Source organism: Etheostoma spectabile, chromosome 2 (assembly GCF_008692095.1).
Source record: "Etheostoma spectabile isolate EspeVRDwgs_2016 chromosome 2, UIUC_Espe_1.0, whole genome shotgun sequence".
Lineage (NCBI taxonomy): Eukaryota > Metazoa > Chordata > Actinopteri > Perciformes > Percidae > Etheostoma > Etheostoma spectabile.
Genome location: NC_045734.1, coordinates 16,374,557 through 16,397,245, shown reverse-complemented (window position 1 = coordinate 16,397,245; position 22,689 = coordinate 16,374,557). Strand labels below are relative to the sequence as shown.

Genomic DNA, 22,689 nt, shown 5'->3' with positions numbered 1-22,689 from the left:
GTGAGATTTGGGGAGGGGGCAGGAAGCCGCTGCGTAGAAACCTTACGGGGCACAGTTTCAACAGACAAAGACTTTTCATACTGCTCTGTGCAAAAAAAGCACCAAAAAATGATGTCACCCTTTTTCAAAGGATGCCCCAAGGGAGGTGACAGGGGGGTCAGCTCTCTGCAGCCAAAAAGCTTGGCAGGACAGGGATTTGGGATATGCCTGCAGTTTGCGCGATCCCATTTCCCTCTCTGGTAAGCCTGTCTCACAAGAGCCACGTCAGCTCACATGTCTTCATAGACTGCAAGTGCCTCCCCCTGCATTCACATCTGCTGTGTGTGTGTGTGTGTGTGTGTGTGTGTGTGTGTGTGTGTGTGTGTCTGTGTGTGTGTGTCTGTGTCTGTGTCTGAGAGAGAGAGAGAGAGAGAAAGTGTGTGCGTGCGTGCGTGCGTGCATTTTTAAATTTACAAAATAACATAAAACACCTGGAAAACTTAATTTAATCCAGTCCAAGCAATGTTATTTTGTGTCAGAGAGGTGTTGATTTAACTCTGTGGTTATTTTGAGGCCATAGCTGCAACTAGCAATTATTTTCTGTAGAGATTGTTTTTTCAATTGAAACATTTCCCAATTCGCACAGGACTAGTATTACCAGGGCATATCATGTGATTGCGGCGCATTCACACAGGATAGCAAAGTTACACAAATTTACTAATATTATTCCCCACATACGCTGTCAAGGCTTTGTCAAAACTTTTATCTACACTACCGTTCAAAAGTTTGGGGTCACCCAAACAATTTTGTGTTTTCCTGAAAAGTCACACTTATTCACCACCGTACGTTGTGAAATGAATAGAAAATAGAGTCAAGACATTGACAAGGTTAGAAATAATGATTTGTATTTGAAATAAGATTTTTTTTTTTACATCAAACTTTGCTTTCGTCAAAGAATCCTCCATTTGCAGCAATTACAGCATTGCAGACCTTTGGCATTCTAGCTGTTAATTTGTTGAGGTAATCTGGAGAAATTGCACCCCACGCTTCCAGAACAGCTCAATGGGGTTCAGATCTGGTGACTGCGCTGGCCACTCCATTACCGATAGAATACCAGCTGCCTGCTTCTGCTCTAATAGTTTCTTGCACATTTGGAGGTGTTTTAGGGTCATTGTCCTGTTGTAGATGAAATTGGCTCCAATCAAGCGCTGTCCACTGGGTAGGGCATGGCGTTGCAAAATGGAGTGATAGCCTTCCTTATCAGATATCTTTTACCCTGTATAATCTCCCACCTTACCAGCACTAAAGCACCCCCAGACCATCATTACCTCCACCATGCTTAACAGATGGCGTCAGGCATTCTTCCAGCATCTTTCATTTGTTCTGCGTCTCACAACGTTCTCTTTGTGATCCAACACCTCATTTTGGATTCATCCGTCCACAACACTTTTTTCCAGTCTCCTCTGTCCAATGTCTGTGTTCTTTTGCCCATCTTAATCTTTTATGGCCAGTCTCAGATATGGCTTTTTCTTTGCCACTCTGCCCTGAAGCCCAGAATCCCGCAGCCGCCTCTTCACTGTAGAGTTGACACGGGTGTTTTGTACTATTTAATAAAGATGCCGTTGGGGACCTGTGAGGCGTCTGTTTTCTCAAACTAGAGACTCTAATTTACTTATCTTCTTGCTCAGTTGTGCAACGCGCCTCCCACTTCTTTTTCTACTCTGGTTAGAGCCTGTTTGTGCTGTCCTCTGAAGGGAGTAGTACACACCGTTGTAGGAAATCTTCAATTTCTTCGAATGTCTCGCATGGAATAGCCTTCACGGACAAGAATAGACTGTCAGTTTCAGAGAAAGTTCTCTTTTTCTGGCCATTTTGAGCGTTTAATTGACCCCACAATGTGATGCTCCAGAAACTCAATCTGCTCAAAGGAAGGTCTTTTGTAGCTTCTGTAACGACCTAAACTGTTTTCAGATGTGTGAACATGATTGCACAAGGGTTTTCTAATCATCAATTAGCCTTCTAAGCCAATGAGCAAACACATTGTACCATTAGAACACTGGAGTGATATTGCTGGAAATGGGGCTCTACACACCCTATGTAGATATTGCACCAAAAACCAGACTTTTGCAGCTAGAATAGTCATTACCACATTAGCAATGTATAGAGTGTATTTCTTCAAAGTTAAGACTAGTTTAAGGTTATCTTCATTGAAAAGTACAGTGCTTTTCTGTCAAACATCAGACATTTCAATGTGACCCCAAACTTTTGAACGGTAGTGTATATTTGTCAACGCAGCCCATACAACCCATCACGGAGATGCTGAAACCGGTGAAGGTTTTGCCATTTTAAATTATGATTACTCAAAATTGGTCATCAAAATTGTTGCATTTTACATTTTCTGGCCACTGACTAATCTAGTGATATTTAAAAAACAAACATCATGCAAAACTATATTGGGAAAACTCAATATAGTTTGGCATGATGGTGCAGTGTTTGTATTTGTGATTGTGTTTACATTGTTTAGCATCTGTAAGTTGTATTAGCAACATGATGTTGTGTACATTATGTTTACTCATTTCAGTGATCTAATAAAACAGCATTACATTCAGTACACAAACTCGGTAGCCATGATTCACACTCCACAAACCCCTTGACTTGCAGAAGCAGATAAAGCACATGTTAAATTAATATTAATGTTGACTCTGAGTGCCATTGAGTGCATGCACATTACCAAGGCCCTGAAATCATTGTGCTTTCCATCCTTTTAGAAGTCAAAATGTCTGCTGTGAAAAACGTCTATATTGGACCATAACTACTACAACTATTCCTGCTAAGGTATGAACAATTTACCTATGTTCAATTACCTATTTGTCAACAGCTCCTAATCCTTTATCCCTAACACTCCCCCTACAGCCATTAACTTTCCTTATACTGCAAATCTGCTCCCTAAAACACTTCCTTTTTCCTCCTCTCAGCTCCCATCTACTCCTCATTTCTAACCCTGTCTGTGCAGAAGTGGGTCAATGACTACAGCTGTGCTAAAAGCCGAGTCTGGGAAGACGAGCTTCTCTAAATAAAACACCATACCATCAGCGGTCTCGGGGGTGCCTCATCATACATACATAAACCCAACAAAGATGGAGAAAAGAGGGTAAGGAGTTTAAGATACAGAGATAATGTAAATGCAGCTTGATTGGTTAAGTGGGTTTCTGTCCTTGTTATAACTGTAAAGATAGAACGCTATTTCTGCTTGCATGTATTATATATTTATTTTAATGGAAGTGGAAGGATGGAAGTACTCTCAAGAGTTTGTCACATTAATCATCGTGAGGGCTTTTTCCGCATGATCTGACCTGTAGGTTTGGATCTGTATGAAACTTAAGCGTATAAAGTATGTACTGTGAATTCTGTTCTCAGTTCAACATTCTGTTGCTATAGCAACACCTTCTGGCACAGTCGCATCCACCATTTTGTCAAACCTGTGACCAAGCATATATTAACTGGCATCTCAAATTCCTTTCTTGGATCATTATTTGTTGGTACAATTTGTTTTATTGTAGCTTTTTTGTTTGGCCATTACAATAGCTGTGTGACGCTAATGTGTTGCTAATGCAACATTTTAGGTAATTGTTATGTAGTTTATTCTTTTAACTTTTATTCATGAGTATGTTTACGAGATAGATCACTGTGTTGTAAGTCTTATGTGAAATTATTTTGCTGGTAATAGTTTGTACTTTTCTCTGGCACAAGGAGCAATCAAACTAATTTCACATTCAGTCCACACTTTTGCTAATCCACCAGCAGGTTGACATTTGAAGAATGACTTTATTAATCCCCGGGGGGGGTTTGGCAAAAACATTCATGGTTGATCCCCTGATTTATTTATCTAGCTCCATGGTCGTGGTCTAATTATACAAAAGGTTTGTCACATTAGGGGCAACACATTGACTTATATGTAAGTATATTTTTCTGGCATTGTTCTAGACCTCATATTTGAACCTTTGCCCTAGCAAACAACAAATGTTTGCTCCAGTAAAATATGCAGGATGCATGTTTTGCACTAAAATGAATCGGAAGAAATACAAGCATCAACTGGCAGCAGCCATACAGTCTATGGCAGCAACACAAGAAAGATGTAATACAATGAAATTGTGGTTATCAACTTCACAGCTGCAGTACAGATGCTTTCACACCAGTTTGCATGTAGCATGATAAGCACCTTTTATATTTTCTTGGCTATGTTGCATTGTAGAATTTTATTGTCTTTTTCTTTTTTTTTCAAGTTAATGTGAGCTTGTTCAATTGCAACCCAAAATTCTTCTACTTATGTACTAAAATGTTCATATGGCTGTTAAATAGAGCAGTTTTCATTTTGAGGCAATAGGGACACCATGTGGAAAAGATCTGCTATTTCAATTAAATGAAGACTTGTATTGAGAATAATTCCAGGGCACCTAAGGGAGCTTGACTGAGATAAATGAATCTGAAGGCCGGGCACAACAAAGTCAGTGGAAACCAGGGAAACACTGCTGATCCACAGATAAGAAGAATGCAACAAAAGCCGTGGGAATACACACATGTAGTAACACATAAACACATGACACATCATAATAAAACTGATGACTTGTGAGGAAATGGCCGAATGATCTTGAAATTTGTACCCAGGACAATTTCATGTTAAAGAATCACTGACGACACCAGCATGTAACGCCTAGCAAACGTTTCTGCTGTTTAATGAAGAAATCCTTAAAGGTCACTTACACTGAAGACATTTTATAAGATGGCAGATTGTCTTTGATTTTCTACTGAATGAGAACATAATCAGCAACATTATCTTGACTTTTTCAAGTTAATTATCTAAAGGTTATATCCTGCACAATAAACAATTTTACAAATAGTGTGTATTTTTGGACAGTAGTACATGGTCTCATAAAAACTTTTTAATCTCTAAAAATAAAATCCCTATTACTGATTTTTTCTTAAAAAAAAAACATGCTATTTCTGTAAGCTAATCACTTTTGCATTTCTAACCTAAGTATTAGTCCTGATATCAATTATAACTTTACTGTGCAATTAGTGCTTGAACACTATTGTCAGTCTAAAAGCTAATAAATTTGTGCCGTTTTGCTTGTCTAACGAGTCAAATAAGATTTCTACACACAACTCAGAGAGTACAGACAGGCCTTAAAGGAAAAACAAAAAGTTATATGAGAACACATAACTCCAATATGCCACAAATATTTATTTTGTGTACTTTTTTTCTGACTCATAATTGAAACCTCCCACACTACCAATACAGTATCGTCGTTACACATTAATTCATGAAAGCGTTCAAAGTCAAGAGTGGAAAAGAACCGGAGCAATCCATTTAGCACATTAAAGAGACGCCATGAAAATAAACTGGGACTATGTGTGACAACCTCAGGGATTAGACACCTGCTGACCCCCTGTGACCTGGTTCACAGTGAGGAGAAGCTCTCCTTGGTGCTAAAATCTATGTATAGATAATTATGCTACAGCTGACAGTACAGGATGTTTTTTTAAGTGAATAGATGGAAATGTTGATGGAAAGGTTCTTTTGCCAATAACACAGCATTTCCAATACATATGATTTGCTGGTTTCAAAGAATTGAACACACTCTGTGTCATAGATAATACAAATAGTATAGATAAATTATAAAGCTGTGGTTTAAATATAGTTGAAGCATATGATGGTTTGTGATGATTTTTTTAATAAGGTTATTTTTTGTAAAATCGCTTAATTGTTTAACTTTAGGCTATAACATAATGACAATCACCAATCCCAAATTTCCGGTGTCTTGAATCAGAAAATGTTTTGCATTTTTACGTTGTAAACAGTTTAGAAGGTTAATCCATTATCAGTTGGATAACAGATTAGTTGCTGAGACTGTACTCCCTGTTTCAACTCTAGTCTCTGTTAATTTGAGGCATTCCATCCTACATTATCTTCCCATCTGCCTCCCTAAACGTAGTTGGAGATACTACTAGTATATACAGAATATATGTCACTTTAACAAATCTGCAAGGAGCATAAAGATCTGGGCTAAAGATAAAAATGTGTAATGCTGTTGGCTAAATGAGGATGTTATTGAATAGTTGTCCCATACGGTTTCTTAACCAGATGTACTCTTCTTCACTACGAATCAAACTGGATCATTGATCGATCTTCTTTTCTCAGGGAAGGAGCAGTACTTGTTTATAAAAGTACAGGAGTTGTAGATGACAGTTTCCTAATTATATGTTTACAGACAGTTATTCACTGAAAGCCAGTCGTCACCTTGATCCTCAGGCATGGGTTGACTACTTTTAATCCCACTGACGCAGCAGTAGACCGGGCGATTTAGAGGGATTAGATGAGGAGCTTGGGGAGGTTATAAATGGACGTAAATCATCAAGAAAGCAATCAGAAGGAGCACAACAGATCAAGCCCTGTGACGTGTTGGTCAGGACAGAAAGGCCCAGACACCGGCTGAGACTGAAGCAGACCAAACATCCAAGCTCCCAAGACGAGTTTGTGGACTTTGCCTTCAGCCTCCGTACGTCCAAGCAACATCTAGAACCATGGAGCCTGTGGGTCAGACTGTGACCGCCACAGCAGCATTCAACAGAGAAACTTTTTCCAGGAAAGGCCTGAGATCAAACTTCAGAGGAGCATCATCTCATTTTGTGGGGAGCTCAATTATGATCCTGTCCTCGTTTGCAATCTCCACTTTAGCTATGAACTGTGGGAAGAGGATGCAAGAGTCCAGACACAAATCCAAATAGTGACAGTGGACAGATGGACATGCCTTCATTTTTTTTGTTAACTTTTTGTTAGACGAGTCAATGAAGTATTTATTTTTCTGATGATATGGACACACCTTCTTAGCCAGCTGCCTTTTTGTGTTCCCGTAGCAAAATGTGATGCTGTATATGTACTTGTGTATGTGTGAAGCTGCGGAGTCAATTGAGGATGAAGCACTCCACGGATGCGAGTCGGATTGACAACAGGAAAGCTGGGTAGCTTAGTAAACATCTCAAGATCTCTGTAATGCCAAATGTTCTTTGTTGGGTAAAAACAGATTACTCTGCTGTATTTAAAGAGGGGAACAGTATGCAGTAATACCATTTGACCTATCTACTATCTTCCAGTTCTTAGACTTGTGGTGGGTAGAATCCAGAGAACAGAACATAAGAGAGATTTCAGTTTAAAATGTTTGTGCTGGTTCAGGGATAGTTATTAAACATGTTACGTTAAGAAACATAATGCAAGCTAAAATTAGGTTCAAGGTAATTTATTAGTCATGTGCACAACAATAACTCAAGTAGAATAAAAACAAACCTGTATTTATTATTTATGAGAAAAGCAAAAATTCCCAGTTTTCCTCCCAGGAAGGGTTTCGAACCTTAAATTTTTTTGGTGCCGACCACTACAAGGGTTTTAAAAAGATGGCATTAAACGTTTATTCAGAGTGTTACTCTTAAATTATGCTTTGATTAGATTTCTGATTTGAATCAGAATTTAAGACTATGGGTCCTATTTTAACGATTTAAGTGCACTGCGTGTAGTGAATGGCGCAGGTTTAGGGTGGGACCAAATCCACTTCTGCTAGCTTGACGGTGGAAAAAGGTTCCGTGCACCAGGTTCAAAAGGGTTGTACTTAGTGTCTTCTTTAATTCGTAGGTGTTTTGGGTGTAACATGCAATAAACCAATCAGAGTGTCATCTCCCACTCCCTTTAAAAGCCAGACGAGTTTGTATTTTGGCGCATTGCTATTATGACGGCGGATTTGCACCGTAATATTTTTATTTTTAATCTTTTGCATGCGTGTGTGCTGCTGCACTTCCCAGTGTGTGTGTGTAACAAGAAATGTGCGCGCTGTGCATGATCCTAGGCACATTTTACTAATGCGCTGTTAAAATTCAATGAAATGCTACGGAACTGACTTTAGAATAGGTTTCTGTTGGTCAATGGTGCAATCACTTTCTTCTGCCGCTAGATAGCAATATGCAAATATTTCACCTGAACACACCTCCCTGCACACCCATGATGGACACAGGTACATTTACTTTTTAAACACGTGGGCACGGGGGGGACTATGTTATTTAGCCGAGGCTTAAATCTTGTATGGTTTGTTTTTAGACAAAGCATGTTTAACATATGACAACTTCTTTTGTTAAATGAAAAAAATAGTTTTTTTAGTAACATGTTCATATTCCTCATTTTGGTACATGCATCAAAACTCTCCTGGGTATTATCCGACACATAGATAATAAGCCATGATCCTTATGCAGTACTGCAGCCTAAATAATGTGATATACATGATGAGTGATTATGATTTCAGTGTATGTGGAAAAAGCTGTGGAGTGGTTTTCACTCTGCAGTTGTCATATTGTGGTATGTAGCATTTGTCTATGTCAGCCATCAGTAGGTGGTTGTGTTAGGACCCACAATGGTTCATGTTGAACACGCCTATCAAACTTCTGGTACATTTTGTCATATTGCCACCAGAGGGCAGTATTAGCATTAAAGATTGCAACAATAACTAAACAATGCCTTTTTCCTTCCTTTGCAACTATGGTGTAGAAATTTTAAAACAAAGGCTCTTGGGAAGCAAAACATGAGTTTTAAACATTATTTAATATATAAAAAAACAGGTACAAAAAGGCCAAATAAAGAATAATCTTCATTTACGTCTACATTGGTGATACAAACATAAAATGTCTGCAAGGTTTCATCAAAGTCCACATCCGTGCCCAAGACTCACTGTTTGGGCTAGACGTGAAAATCTCACAGAGCTTAGGATTTCCTATATGTGTGTGTCCTCTACTGTGTTATCTTCAGAGTGTGTCGAGGCTCCTCAGCCTCCGCTCAGTAAAGAAGCGGTGTGTTGGGTTTTGGTCGTTACCTCCAGCTGATGCACTGAAGTAGGCCAACATGGACCGGTTGTTCTGTCGCTCGGCCGCCTTCTCCCCATCCTCGTCGTCATCGTCCCTGAGGACAGATTTGACAAAATAAGACTGATTTTTACACTGTGGTTAGGTCTTCTCCTGAACGCAAAAGGATTTTCACAGGTCATGCTTAATGTCTGTCTTAAATCCCATTTAAGACAGACAGACAGACACACAGACACACAGACACACAGACACACACACACACACACACACACACACACACACACACACACACACACACACACACACAGTTTGAAGGCTCTTTACCAGTGTACAGTCACACCCTTGTTGTCCATCAGGGTTTGGGCAGTGCTCCAGCTAAATCGCACAAACTGAGGGTAACCGAACACTGGGTCCAGGTACTTGAGCAGCCACGCTTTAGTCTTGGGGTCTGAAAATGCAAAGATAATTTTTTTCTTGTTTAGGTAACATTAGCAATGACAGAATTTAAAAAATAAATGCCGTTTAATAGGTTATTTGGATAAGTGCACTCAAATGTTGACTTCATTAAATATATTAATTATTTCTAAAACATGGATGTCATGGATTATAATAGCGGTTAATGGTTTCGGTTACCATTGGGATATCCTGAGCCATAGTCTGCATCCACCTCTCCCAGGTCCTCTGCAAACTTCCAGCCCTTTACAACACGATCCCTGGCCACCTGACATCAGCAAATAGCATCAGCAAAACCATTGACTTTGAACAAAGCCTAAAATGTAGATACAGAGCTATTCAGCAGCAGCAGCAATTGTTAGCTCTAGGATCCTGAATTAACAACCACTGAAGTAACTAGGACACCCATGCAAGATGTCATGACAACTATGAACAGAGATCCAGGCGGTTGGTGGTCACTAACCTTCGCACAGATACTGGCTGCACTGACGATGGGGAAGAGGGAGTCGGCCTTTGGCCTCACAGTCACCTTTATACCTGGGAACAGCTTTGAAAGTTTTTCTTCATACTTCTCTGCCGGGCCAACTGTGTCCACAAATACCTGCAGAAAACCAGGGAGGTTGAGGAGGGCAGGCCAAGTAAGACAGAAAATAGCAAAGAAAAAAGATGATTGAGTCTAATGTTAAAAGTTTCCATCTTGAATTAGTTGATGTATTTTTGACTTTCAGCACTGTGCAGCATGTGAATAGCACAGAATTCACAGACACAATCCAACAAAAGCATTAGGTGTGCACCTTTATATTCACATGACTTGTTTTCATACCTCTGTGAGCTGTACTCCACTGTCCAAGGCATACTGTATTAGACCAATTGCTGTATCGTGTGAAAGAGCGTTCAGGTTGTACTTTGTCCTAACAAAAGCAGACATTTTGGCAGGGTGTGAATATCTTCTTCTTCTTTTTTTTTTTTTTTTAAACAGTCTGTGCACATAGTGCTGTGTATGCCCCATACCTTTGCAACATACTGGTGGAGATGGTGTTTGGTGAGAGAATCTGCAAAGCCCAGCCTAAATAACTTTTGGCTTCATCCAGTTTTCGGAAAAGATTCTCTCTTTCTGCCTCTGAAAGAGTCTTTGAATCTGATAAGGGAATAACAAAATGCATCAAAAGATGTTTTGCTTATTATACTAATTTATTGAATAAAGTATTTTTTTTTTTAAAAAGACAAATTGACAAACTTCACATTTTGTCATTAAGATTGCAGTGAGCATGAGTTTAAAGCATCTCGCTGAGAAAGACTGCAACATCCTTGGACAGATCTAGGCCAACAGGATTACCTGCCACTTTCGATTCCTTCAGCTCCTGCTTTTTGGAAACTGGACAGAAACATATTCCATACACCATGGGCCCTGGATCACAAAGCATAAACACTGTAAATATGCCATGCCACACAATGCGGTAATACAATACATACAACACAATCAGTATCTCCATGATGAGTAATGAATGACTGCAACAGAAGATGTAAGGATGCAGTCTTATTAAAACACTGAGTTTTAGGTTAGGGAAAAACTAAATAACAGCATACCCAGCACAGGCCCCCTTCCGGCCTCGTCAATGCCCAAACAGCAGTCCTCAGTCCGGCAGACATCAGGGATCTCAGAGGACAGTCGGCAGCTGACCGAGTTATCTGTTTCAAAGGGACTAAGGTCCATGACAGCTAAAAAAAAAAAAAAACAGCCAAAAAAAAAAGAAAGAGAACACCCATTAAATACTTCAACATGTTTACGTCTTAACGTTACTCAATGTAACAATCTGCCATGTTAGCTACACATATTTCTAAAACACAGACGCTCCAGCTCTTGTAAAATAAACAGTTCCTGTATTATGATGCTTACGAACTCAAACGTTAACGTTAGCTGACTGCTAGTCTCAATGCTAACTACTCAAACTGACATTTTTAGCAGAACAACAATCTGTTAAAACGAGTAGTTTAGGCTTTTGCGATAAAACAGTAAAGCAGCACCTTTCAGAAACTTCCTGTTGTGCTTCTGTGTTCTGCAGAAAATTGGCGCCCCTGGAATGACGTCACATGCTCCTTCCTCTTCTTCGCCTTTACATTTGTTGGTGCATTAGCGCCACCAGTTGGTCAGGAGTACCAATTCTCACATGTAAAAGCTTTGGTAAAAGTCGTTCAAAACAGTAAAAGTAGATAGCCTACCGTTAAAGTGTTTTCATCTAAATATAGTCTACTTAAAGTCAAAGTATTGATTATATACAATACCCCCTTTTATAGTGTGTGTTTTATACATTATATTATGTAATAGCTGTTGGTGATGCATTAAAATGTGAACAACAGTTTACAGCTCGATGTTGATTAGATACATCTGAACTGTGCATTTTAAAAAACGACTCTTTGTTTTTTATGTTAAATCCTAATCTACATAAAGTAAGTAAAAAATAAGAAAAAAGTAACTATAGCTGTCAAATAATAGTAAAAATAACAATAGAGTAAAGTGGACAATAATTCAATCTGGAATGTAGAGGAGTTAAAGTAGCCTAAAGTAAGACAAAGTTATCAAATAGAATTTTACCTAAATTTACAGTGATTGTGCAAATTAACAGCCACATTGATTATTATTATCATTCGTTTTACCTTATTTCTATTTTTTGTATTGTATTTATTCATCAGAGACAGATAGTATTAAAACTTCTTATTGACCTGATAAAAAAGCTAGAGTGATGATACTGGTGTCACATGAAATTTGCTAACTAGAAATGCGAGCTTGTCAGGATGGTGGTAGTTAAATAACACTCCAAAGTCAGGCTTAATTTTGGTAAGGCAAAAAATGCATCTCAAATTTATCTTCAAGTTCCCAGCTTTCAGATGATGCAAACCTATTCTATGTGGCGCATACTGTTGACCTTTTTTCTACTCCTGAAAACCCCCTGTCCTTGGTGTATTTTGGGTGCATTTTGCATCCTTGTTAACTTCTCATGTTGAAATTTCCCCAGATTCAAAACCTTATGGTCCGTCATACATGCCCACATGACAATTAGGGGTGTAATCACAAGTTTTATCACAATACGATATTGTATAGATTCTTTGGACAATGTTACAACAATATATGTTGATTTCTTAAAGTCTGTCATGATGTGATTGCGACTCAATTCCACTCAGGAGTCTGTGATCAATATGAGAGGCCCATTTAACACAGCTACATTCATATCAACTCAAAAAATTTAAATGTGATTTGACAATTTTATTACTGAGCTCTTTCACACGTCGTATCGAGGATCATTGAATCAATATATTGATCCAGATCAATGTATCGTTATGCCCCTAATGACAATAGAGATTAGTAGTAATCATACATAAATGTTTCATTCTCTAATATTTCCTTTCTTGCTGTTTTATCTGTTTTATGCAAATCAATGTTTGTTTCTGTTTTTTGAGGGGAGGCAGGGCTGAGGCCTAAAGCTGGAACCACAGCTGGTCTACTATTGCCCTGTTTGATATTTGTTTTCTGATTAGTTTCAGCTCCAACACCATTTTCTTTTTTTTCTTTCTGTGCGTGCAACATGATTCTATCAATGTCTGTGAATCACCTGATTGGTTGAATCAATCAAAGTGTCAAGAGTGCAACCATTTTTTAAAGTGAAGCTTATGTAAGTTATGGTGAAAGTGAACAGATTTGCATTGGTTTGCTCTGTGAATAACCTTTCCTTTTCTACTAAAATGAATTGCAGCTCTCTCTCACCCCTCATCTTGGATTTTTTGTTTCCTCATCTTTGTTTCACATCTCCCTCACATAAAAACCCACTACAATGAACTTGACGCTCTGATTTCCGATGCCCACTGAATGGGTTTAAACAGCAGCTAAGTGTGGAGGCAGAGAGGGAGCCTCAGGTGGAGAGGAGAGGGTAGAGTGAAAGGAAAGCCATGTACAAAAGTCCAAGTGTAAGCCTTGCTTCTGGCCCTTTACACCCACCTCTTTGCTCTCTTTCTGTCCCTCTCCCTCGCTGAATGGCTCTCTTTGTCTTACACAGTAACACGCAGTCACCAGCCGATTAAATGTGGGGAATTAGTAGTCAATTTTAGCCTACCACACACACAAACACACTAAACAGCTTAGGTTGGTGGTGCACTGATTGTGTTGTTATTACAGTTTACACGTCAGCAGAGTGGTGTTGATTAATTTTTTTCACCATTCACTTCATTCTCTTTGTGTAATCTTATGACCATTGCTGCTGCATAAATAACACTGAAACAGGATTTTTTTTTTTTATAAATAAATTCATTTAATAGATGACAACAATAACATTTCAACATTGCTTTTCTTGTATGGAAGCAAAATACTTAAGTGAATATAGCAAACACTTTAAAAAACTAACCAGAATTATACAAAATGGAAGAAGCAAAGGTGTGACACAATGCATTATTACTTACATAAAAATAATAACTACATGGTAAGAGGGTCAGTATAAAATGACAAAGTATGCGTCACATAATAAAAGTGAAGCCTGTGGTAATGACCATTATTCACATTGCTGAAGAGGGCTATTTGAGCAAAATGTAGGAAAAAACCCTGTAGAGACAAAAACATGCTTTTGGCCTACATGCAGTGCAGAGCTGTCGTACATGTGATTCTAATCCTTAAGTAGGACCCAAAGCTGGCCAATTATCTAAAGAGATTTGGTTGAGAATTTGTACTTATAGATTTTAACTCCATTATTGGAAAAATCAGATGCGAATTAGCAAAATGTTAGGCACTTAAAAAGCAAAAAAGGAAGACTGACGCAGAGGTTTACTGCTCGAAATTTTTTGAATACCTTCGGCATTATTTGATAAGGTATCCAGTGTTGTATTTCTCCTTTGCAATTGGCACAAAATGAATAGAGTTGAGGTATGTGTCCAAGACTAAGTGTTAGGCTGAAATACATCTTTAAGAGCTCTCTTTCCCTCTCTTTTTCCTATTTCCCCTTAAATGCTTAATTCTTCAGTTCAGTGACGTCAATGTAATTAAAGAACAGAAATACAGAGGGTGCTATCTACAAACAAAAAAAGGTTGCAACTTTCCTTTTCTGGCCACGAAGAAAAACAACCCCAGGGAACATCTTACTGAAAACAAAACATGCTTTTCCCAAAGCAGTGGTGCAGATGTAGGCTATTAGTGTAATATCAAATCAGTCACAATAAAGTTACACCCGAGGATATCAACAATGACAATAAACTTACTACTCATATAAAATAACACAATAACATCAAAAAACATCTGCTTTAGTTTGGTTAATCAAATCTGATTATGTCTGAACCTGTCTTGTCTGGGTCAAATCAGAGTCACTCATCAATGCAACATCTGTTCACTCTCAGTGTCTCACTCGTTTACCTCTTGTATAAAAACTTGCTGTACATCCCAACTTATACATTTATGATGGCACACATTTGTTAAGGTTTATTTAATTGATTGGCAGTTGACCCATCCATCTTTCACACTTTATATTGTGTGAATTTGTGGCTGTTTTTAACTGTGTAAGGCCCCGTGGATGCATCTTGCATTATGTTGACTAAAAAAGTAAAAACCTCTAATATAACATCAATATGGCACGGGCACACACACACACACACACACACACACACACACACATACATGTACACACACACAGATCCACTCACACATTTCCCATATATTCCCTCTGCTCAGCTGGTCTCCCTCAAGGTCTTGTGAGTGTGGTGTAAACAGGCTGCTCCCAGTGCGTGGGGCTGTGAGAGGGGGCCACGCTGGAGGGGTCTCCTATGGTAGTGTACAGAGGCCTCTGTGTAGGGCCCATGTAGGAGAAGGCTGAGTACAGCCCTGGGGCCTGGCTGGAGTGGGCATAGTACGCCCCAGGGGCCTGGTGCTCTGCATACTCGAACTGAGCCCTAGAGGCCAGCGAAGGGAAAGCGGAGCCATAATGTGGGAGGCTGAGCGGGGTGTAGGTGACATGGGTGCCTGACGAGGGAGAGGACGAGGCCTCTGCGTAGTGGCTCCCGGCCACAGACTCACTCTTGATCTGGGCCTTGGAGGGGTCGGAGGAAGACGGAGAGGCTTGAGGCTGCTGCTGCTGTTTGGAGAGCCACGCGGAGTGCCCGCTGGCAGCAGCCAGTGCATAGGCGTATGACGAGGCAGAGGATCCAGCTGCTGACACTCCGGTTCCACTCTGCGGGTGGCCATTTGGTGGAAGGTATTGGTCAAACTCATTTACGTCAAACGGCTCAATGTTGGACATCACCTCGTGGCTTATCTCGCCGATGTCCATGGTGCCAAAGTCGATGTGGGGTTTAGCACTTGATGATGACGGACCACCAGATCCTCCTTCAGCTCCCACCCCGAGAGCTCCCCTGGAACCCCCTGATCCTCCAGCCGCTCCTGCTCCCCCTTCCCTCTTGGCATCTGACAGTTTCCCAGACTGGAGCTCTGTCTTTGGGGTGGTGGGGGGCGTGGGTGGGCTGTGACCCTGACCTAGAGGAAAGACAAGAGGGGACAACATGAAGTGTTACTTTTTTATTTAGGTCAAAATGTGTGTGATCTAAATGTTTATAGTCATCCTTTTTTGACAAAACATATCTTGAAGTGTCCAAATGTAAATTATGATTATTGTGTCCAGACTCCTACCAGCAGGATGGTGGTGGTGATGGTGGTGGTGGTGCAGGTCACCCAGGGGAGAACCAGCCCCGCCATTGTGATCCAGATGAAGGGTCTTGTAGTGTGACTGGGAGTGGCTGGCCTCCCCTTCCCCCTGGCTATCAGACTCACTAGCAGTAGCTAGTTTACCGTTTTTGCGTCTTCGTGGCTGGTACTTGTACTCCGGGTAGTCCTTCTTGTGCTGTTTTCTCAGCCTCTCCGCCTCCTCGATGAATGGCCTCTTGTCGCTCTCGTTCAGCAGCCTGGGGGGAGAAAAACAAGGAGTGATTTTAGTCTTGCAGACCTTCTAAATTAATGTTAAAGTATTTACTTAGAATATGTCTGAAAATAATAAAACGTGTTCAATCGTGTGCGCAGAGGATAAGGAGGGTAAAACTCGCCTATTTATGATAGTATTCAGTAGGCTACACATTACACAGAGTAGGCTACATTAAATTAAAGGGACACAACAACAAAACACCAAGTTGATTTAGTTTTTTTCCTTGTTTATAATCAACAGCTTGATCTTATAATTTGCCCACTTTTCACATTCAAGTTTAACTTCTGCGCATCCACTTATCCTTTACGCACAGGCGACACAGGAAATGTGCCACTGTATGGCCACACTGTTCTTTTCTGGAACAATCACCCATACAAACCTCCACAGTTTGCCCAGGGTCTTGCTGAGCTCCGCGTTGTGCAGGTGAGGGTACTGGTCGGCCAATTTCCTCCTCGCCGCTTGCGCCCACACCATGAAAGCGTTCATGGGCCTCTTTACGTGGGGCTTAGCTTTGTTTCCGTTGTTGACGCGCACCGGCATAGGCACAAGAGTCCAGTCGTATCCGTCCAGCACCTGACTGACCGCCTCCCTTATGCCGATCGGGAAGCGATCGTCCTCAATCTCCGATTTGGCTGTATCGCCTCCATCCTCCTCGCTGCCATCCGCGACACAGAGCGAGGTCAGCTGCTGCGGCGGCCCGGTCAGAGGTGAGTCCTGGCGGGTTGGTGCTCCGGGTTGAGTCGGTGACAGTGAGTGACCGTCGTCTGACCCTCCCGGACTCAGTTCCGCCTCGGACAGGCTGTGCTCCTCTCCGGACATTTTTAAAAAAAACAACAACCTTTCAACTGATGGCAAGAAAACCCGCGAATGCAAAATTGTTTTTAGAGAGAGTTCAAACGATTCAGTGTAATTGATTCGTTAAATTTAATAAGATGTCTGGAGTCTACGAAGATCCCAGTTATTGCTGACTCTTCTCGGGCAAAGCCATAGTGCCGCGTAAAGGTGTCCAAATCCTGTCCTTCGTCGCCTGGAAATCCGTTTCAGCAAAAGCAGTTAGCCTACACCTACAAACCATATGAAGTATAACAGAAACCATTAAGTAATTCACTCATTAATACACAAATTCTGGCAATGTATAAGGCTAATAGAGGTAATGTATAAGCCTATTAGATGCACTAAAAACTGAACAGGTTATGTGAGTTAGCGCAGTCATCATGGCCTAATAATGATAATGCTATTTGGACGGAAAACATCACATCCATACAGCTTTTTTTGTTTAGTTTTTTTAATCAAAGCCTAATTATTGCTAAACCTCTTCCAATAAAAAAAAATACAACTGGCACAAACATGGCACCGATGTGAAATATATTTCCTTTTATCACAAAAAAAATATTTAAAAAAATTACATAACTTACCAATTTAGATGTCCAGTGGTTCAACATGGGAGTGTGTGTGGCTGACTGTAGAGCCGATGAATGGCTGCTCTGTGTGGCAACACCGGAGCTTAAAGAGCGCCTTGTGAGGAGGACTGGGAGAAAAAAAAAGTGATTGAAAGTGGAAAACATTCCCAGAGAGGCAGCATTCCAGCACACCGCCAGCCCCTCCCCCCAGCACCTCGCCGCACTCGGATTGGTCCCCTAATTATCCCGCTGGTCTGTGATTGGACGGGAGCAACACACTGTTAATGCCCGTCTGTCCATCACTGCAACATTTCCAACAGAAAAGAGGTGAGATTTTTACATCGGAGTGGCTTAAATGACTCTACAGTGCGCCCATTTAGAGGCAGGAGAAGGCCAGCCTTGTTGGACGTGTTGACATGTTATATCAAACAAATAAACAATCATGAGGAGAGTTATTGCCTCCTGTGGTCACGTTCTTCAAAAAAAAAAAATCAAAATCAAAAGTTCTGCTCTGATTTAACCGGATTCAGTTTGATACTGGTAATGAATAATGCAATTTTGAGTTAAAATCTTTATACTAACACATACAATCTTGTAAAACTTATCAGAGAGATACACTAAGTTAAGTACACTAATAGATCTTGTTTTTTTTAAAGAAAATGTAGCCTTATAAATAAATAATAATTAATCAGGTAGGAAAGGCTATGGGTTGGTGATCAATGTTGTCAATAAATTAATAATCTATTTTTCTATCTGACCACAGAATTATCTTTTAAATTATGATCTTTCCAAATTAAATGTAAAGTACATTATCATTACACAGTTACACACTCTGGCCTGCCAGCAAGATGAATCAAATCCTCAATGCAATTTTTACAAAGGTTTTTAGTCAGAAAGGGTATGACGATTACAGCAAAAAGAGGGCCACTTTTTGGCAAATGACAAACTTGACAAACCCGTTATGTCAAGGTATGTTCTTGTGAAACGATGCAAATCATTTATTCTGAAAATCAATGATGATTTAACATTTTGACGTCCTTCATCACATGTGAACAACCAAACTCTAAATTACAGCTTTAACATCTTGAGCCACAGCCTACTGTACACTCTTGAATTATAAGGTGATTATACAATGTCATTCTCAGAAAAGCATCCACCTTTACATCGAGACTTTTCACTGGACAGTGCTCATCCAAGAAAAGCAAAGATGACGTGTTGTTTTCATTTTTAAATGAGTATTACAATGTAATGTGTATTATAGCTAGCCATTTTATAATCAACTTGAAAGCTGTGTTTTATAGAGTCCTCAACGCATGGCAACCAGTCTGTTGTACTTTCAACTACGCCCACAATGATAATGTCACACAGATACAAAATGAATAATTGAGTGACAGGTAATGTTGCGGCAAGACTTTATTGTTTATATTAAGTCAAATGGCAAACAATGTGATGCTTAAATGTCACACGTTTGCTGAAGTGTTTTAGAAATCACAGTTTAACTTGGAAGAATTGATTAACTTGAACTTTCTGGTTGTTATTAGGCTACATTTGAAATGCAGACGGATGTGGAATTATTTAATTCAAATAGAACTAGAATTAACAGATAAATAAAGCAGCAGTAGCAACAGTAAATTGGCTGCTTTTCTTAAACAAATTTCTTAAATTAATTAAATAATAAATCCCTCTCGACTTTTTTTTACTGTCCTTCGTCATGTTTTTGTGGTAAAGACTGCAGCAGTGAAAACGTTGCTTTTTACATGCTTGTAGGCCATGATTTGTGCCGTTAAAACTTGGCCTGATGCGAAGGAAGAGGATCGAGCATCTGATGCGCACCCGGACACACGCACGCAAACACAACAACACACACACACACACACACACACACACACACACACACACACACACACACACACACACATACACACACAGAAAATGAATGCAACAATAACTCCTGTGTGTCCGTTGCCTCTCATGTTGAGCCTGACTCTCGGTTTTCTCCCTCTCTCTCTCCTCTCTTTGCTCTCTTTGTCTTCATCTCAGGTGAATTGTAGCCATGTGATCTAACGCCCAATCCTCTATCCATTAACCCTTGTAAACGAAAAATGGGGAACAAAAAGCAGTTTTGTGCTGCAAACATGGAAAAAATTGATAACAGAGAGCGATGTGTGCGTCTTTCCCCCTTTATGTCCGAGCATAGACACCAGTCGCGCACACATAGAATATACTCAGCAGCAGACGGGACACATGGATCTCTCTGTTTCTGCCGTTCCGACACTTTTCTGTCCCAAAATATTCTCTACAGCACCTGGATCTGGGCCTCGGGGGTGCTGATGATGGGAGGCTTGTGTTTGGGGATGAGGGGGTGATGGGTTGGTGATGGAGGTGGGGGTAGGGGGTGTGTGGGTGCGTGATGGTGGGGGGGGGGACACCTCCATGCTGCACCCCACTGATGAACCAGCACCACAGGGATCCTGCGTGAGGCCTCCAAGGCTCGTGAAGTGAGTGATTTTGTCTGTACCGGTTGATATGAGGAGTATTGTTTTGCAGGAAAGAGTGTTTAAAATGTGCGCGTCGTTCTGCGGCGTGTTCAGCAGGTTTGTACAGATTAGAGGGCTGGAAGAAGCTCAGTTAGAGTTAGTAAGAGTTTAGTAAGGGCAGCTGGATGCCCCCCCGGCGAGTCTGGTCGACGGAGCAAGATGGGTTCTAGGCTATTGCTTCAGTGTGGCGGAAAATGTAATAATTTAAACATTCCATTAAATATTGCATTTAATCAATTGGATACCGAGAAAAATAAATAAAAAATAGCCCTACTTACCTAAGATACGATAAAGGTCCTATTCCGCAACTTCTTAATAACATAAGGTACCGTGTCTTTATTGCTATAAACTATTATTACAATGTAGTGACTTCGTAATGACCTCAATAATTCTGCGACGTCATTATTTCTTATCGCCTCATTAAACATTTATTTTTCGTGGTGGTCACAGTATTTTTGCTGAACAATTTCTGCTTTGTATTTTACAATTACAATTTATTATATGTTGTAAATTAAAGAAAATGTTTGAAAAAGGATATTTAGAAATTTTGAATCCTACAAAAGTATCTTTAGTTAGGCTACTGAAAAACATAACATTATGTATTCAGGCCAAATTTTCTTTTTTCATGATTAAGCCTATGTGTGTTAAAAAAAAAGATCAAATGTTTGGAACTGAGACGAAATAATCAAATGAACTTCTTAAAAGCGTTTGTAAAAAAACAAAAGGTGTGTATAGGCCTATATTATTAGCGTGGCCTGCATACATTATTAAAATGTGTAATAATCGAACACACAGTAGAAAATAAAGTGGCTTTTAAAATTGGCTATTGTCCGATATTTGATGAAGTCCTATACCCATTATCTTTAAAATACCTTTTTTTACTCATTAAATTACTCTGTGATTCTTCTTTTAACGAATGAAATCCAAAGATAGAGGTGAACTTCTCAGTGGTGCGTTTATGGTCCATTCTTCAATCACTTTGTCTCATGCCTCAGAAACTTGCTAAACACTTGTGAAGTCTTCATGTTATACTTAAGTTGCTCTAAGACAATCTCAATTAATCTTTGAAGATGTTTGTTTTGATAAATACTGTATGTGGTTTCGTGATATTACTGTCACTTCCTCCTTGTTAGCCTGCAGGTCTTTTGCTCTTCAGCCTGGAAAATAGGCCTAATGTTTATCTAGTGAATTGTGTCTGAACATTTTAGATAGGCCTATTTGTCTTAACAATATTTTTGTTTCAAATTACTTTATATTTCCATACTTTGCAGTTTTAAATAAATAGTCTGCCTATTTGTATTGTAGATGTTCAGTGAAAACAATTTGACTATTTGAGAAAAATTACAAGTTTAAATGAAAAGTGTCGAACTCCTTCAGTTGAACCCACAATGCCTGTAGTAATAATATGAGCACCCAGCACTGATTTAATATAAGGGCGTAATCAATTCATTCATTTATTTAATAACCTTAAGGCTATATTTCTCCCGCTGCCCTCACATAAATCATATGCTTTAATATCAGACTTTGACAATCAAACTGGTGTTTTTGCTCCTATTTGTGTTCTTTGTGTGCTTTAGAAGTTTAAAGAATCTTTTTCTATAGTTATAAACTTCAAAGATTTTTTAAGACATTGACCGGTTGCACATGTTAGTGATCATTGTCTCAGAGTTCAAAAGCTATCATCTAATTTCAAGCTCATGTTTAAGATAATGTAGCCAACTTGTTTTACAGGAAATCAAACACATTATGGATAGTCCACCTGTCACCCAAATTTAATCAAAGACATATCACCTGTATGGTTCTTTCAGCTAATTCATTTCTTATTTAGCCTACCGATAAAATGACAGTAATCTTGCATTTTGCATGGAATCTAAACTTGCTGTGCATTTTCAGACCTTTTGTATGTCCTATGTGAAACTACCATGAGCCTTCAGGCAGCTTTAACTTGTTAGAAAATAGAGCTCACATGGTTGCATCAGTTCCTGTGCTAACCTGCCATGTGACTGCTGTAATGGGCCTCGCCATGGCTGCACAGACCACTCGGTCACAAGAAGCCAGTTTCCTGCGGCTCCTGGGGGAGAGAGGGGAGAAGATGGGAGGACAAGGTCTCATGATCAGCAGGGAGGTCAAAGAGTCAGCCTTCAGGTGCACGCTTAGTCATGGACGGCCATTTTTCATGTGTGATTTAAATGAAATTGAGTCGACTTAAGGGACGAATTCCAGTTTACTGAAAAATATTTTATAGTGTTGATGTTTTCAGATAGAAAATTAGGTGATCAGGTGGCGGAAGGACAAAGAAAAATAGAAGAGGAAAGAAAAAAAGAGAACGCCCTTTCTGCTTTGGCCTTAATACTTGAACAACCCCCAGGGGAAATTCCTGAAATCTGACGATGGATGGAGAGAAAAGGCAAGAGAAGGAAAAACAGAAATATGCAGATAGTGTGTGTGTGTGTGTGTGTGTGAGAGAGAGAGAGAGAG

General features: G+C 39.8%; 2 protein-coding genes across 3 annotated transcripts; both read right to left on the bottom strand.

The window, feature by feature from the left end:
- Nucleotides 1–8,323: 8,323 nt before the first annotated feature.
- Nucleotides 8,324–11,439, bottom strand: rnaseh2a (ribonuclease H2, subunit A). Of its 2 annotated transcripts, none has more exons than XM_032500537.1 (9): nt 11,356–11,439; nt 10,918–11,053; nt 10,667–10,738; nt 10,342–10,468; nt 10,154–10,241; nt 9,794–9,931; nt 9,511–9,598; nt 9,202–9,325; nt 8,324–8,974 (listed from the first exon to the last, which is right to left on the bottom strand). In XM_032500537.1, exons 2-9 carry the CDS (start codon nt 11,042–11,044, stop codon nt 8,821–8,823), a joined length of 918 nt encoding a protein of 305 aa, XP_032356428.1. In that variant the 5' UTR covers nt 11,045–11,053; nt 11,356–11,439; the 3' UTR covers nt 8,324–8,820. The 2 variants fall into 2 exon arrangements, with proteins under 2 accessions (XP_032356428.1, XP_032356437.1); XM_032500546.1 differs by having other exon boundaries at nt 10,918–11,049; nt 11,356–11,422.
- A 2,897-nt stretch (nt 11,440–14,336) lies between these two features.
- Nucleotides 14,337–17,839, bottom strand: LOC116704526 (transcription factor Sox-10). The gene is made up of 4 exons (XM_032540093.1): nt 17,690–17,839; nt 16,654–17,338; nt 15,986–16,257; nt 14,337–15,832 (listed from the first exon to the last, which is right to left on the bottom strand). Exons 2-4 carry the CDS (start codon nt 17,091–17,093, stop codon nt 15,045–15,047), a joined length of 1,500 nt encoding a protein of 499 aa, XP_032395984.1. The 5' UTR covers nt 17,094–17,338; nt 17,690–17,839; the 3' UTR covers nt 14,337–15,044.
- Between the last annotated feature and the right edge of the window lie 4,850 nt (nt 17,840–22,689).

Bases quoted from the DNA above. Each gene is read 5' to 3' on its own strand.
- rnaseh2a (XM_032500537.1), bottom strand. From the start codon at position 11,044: ATGGACCTTAGTCCCTTTGAAACAGATAACTCGGTCAGCTGCCGACTG. The intron at 10,242-10,341 runs GTATGGGGCATA...TGCTTTTGTTAG, and splicing joins TCCACCAGTATGTTGCAAAG to GACAAAGTACAACCTGAACG. The intron at 8,975-9,201 runs GTAAAGAGCCTT...ATCTGTCCTCAG, and splicing joins AAGGGTGTGACTGTACACTG to GGACGATGACGACGAGGATG.
- LOC116704526 (XM_032540093.1), bottom strand. From the start codon at position 17,093: ATGTCCGGAGAGGAGCACAGCCTGTCCGAGGCGGAACTGAGTCCGGGA. The intron at 16,258-16,653 runs GTTTGTATGGGT...TTCTCCCCCCAG, and splicing joins ACCCTGGGCAAACTGTGGAG to GCTGCTGAACGAGAGCGACA. The intron at 15,833-15,985 runs GTAGGAGTCTGG...TCTTTCCTCTAG, and splicing joins TCACCACCACCATCCTGCTG to GTCAGGGTCACAGCCCACCC.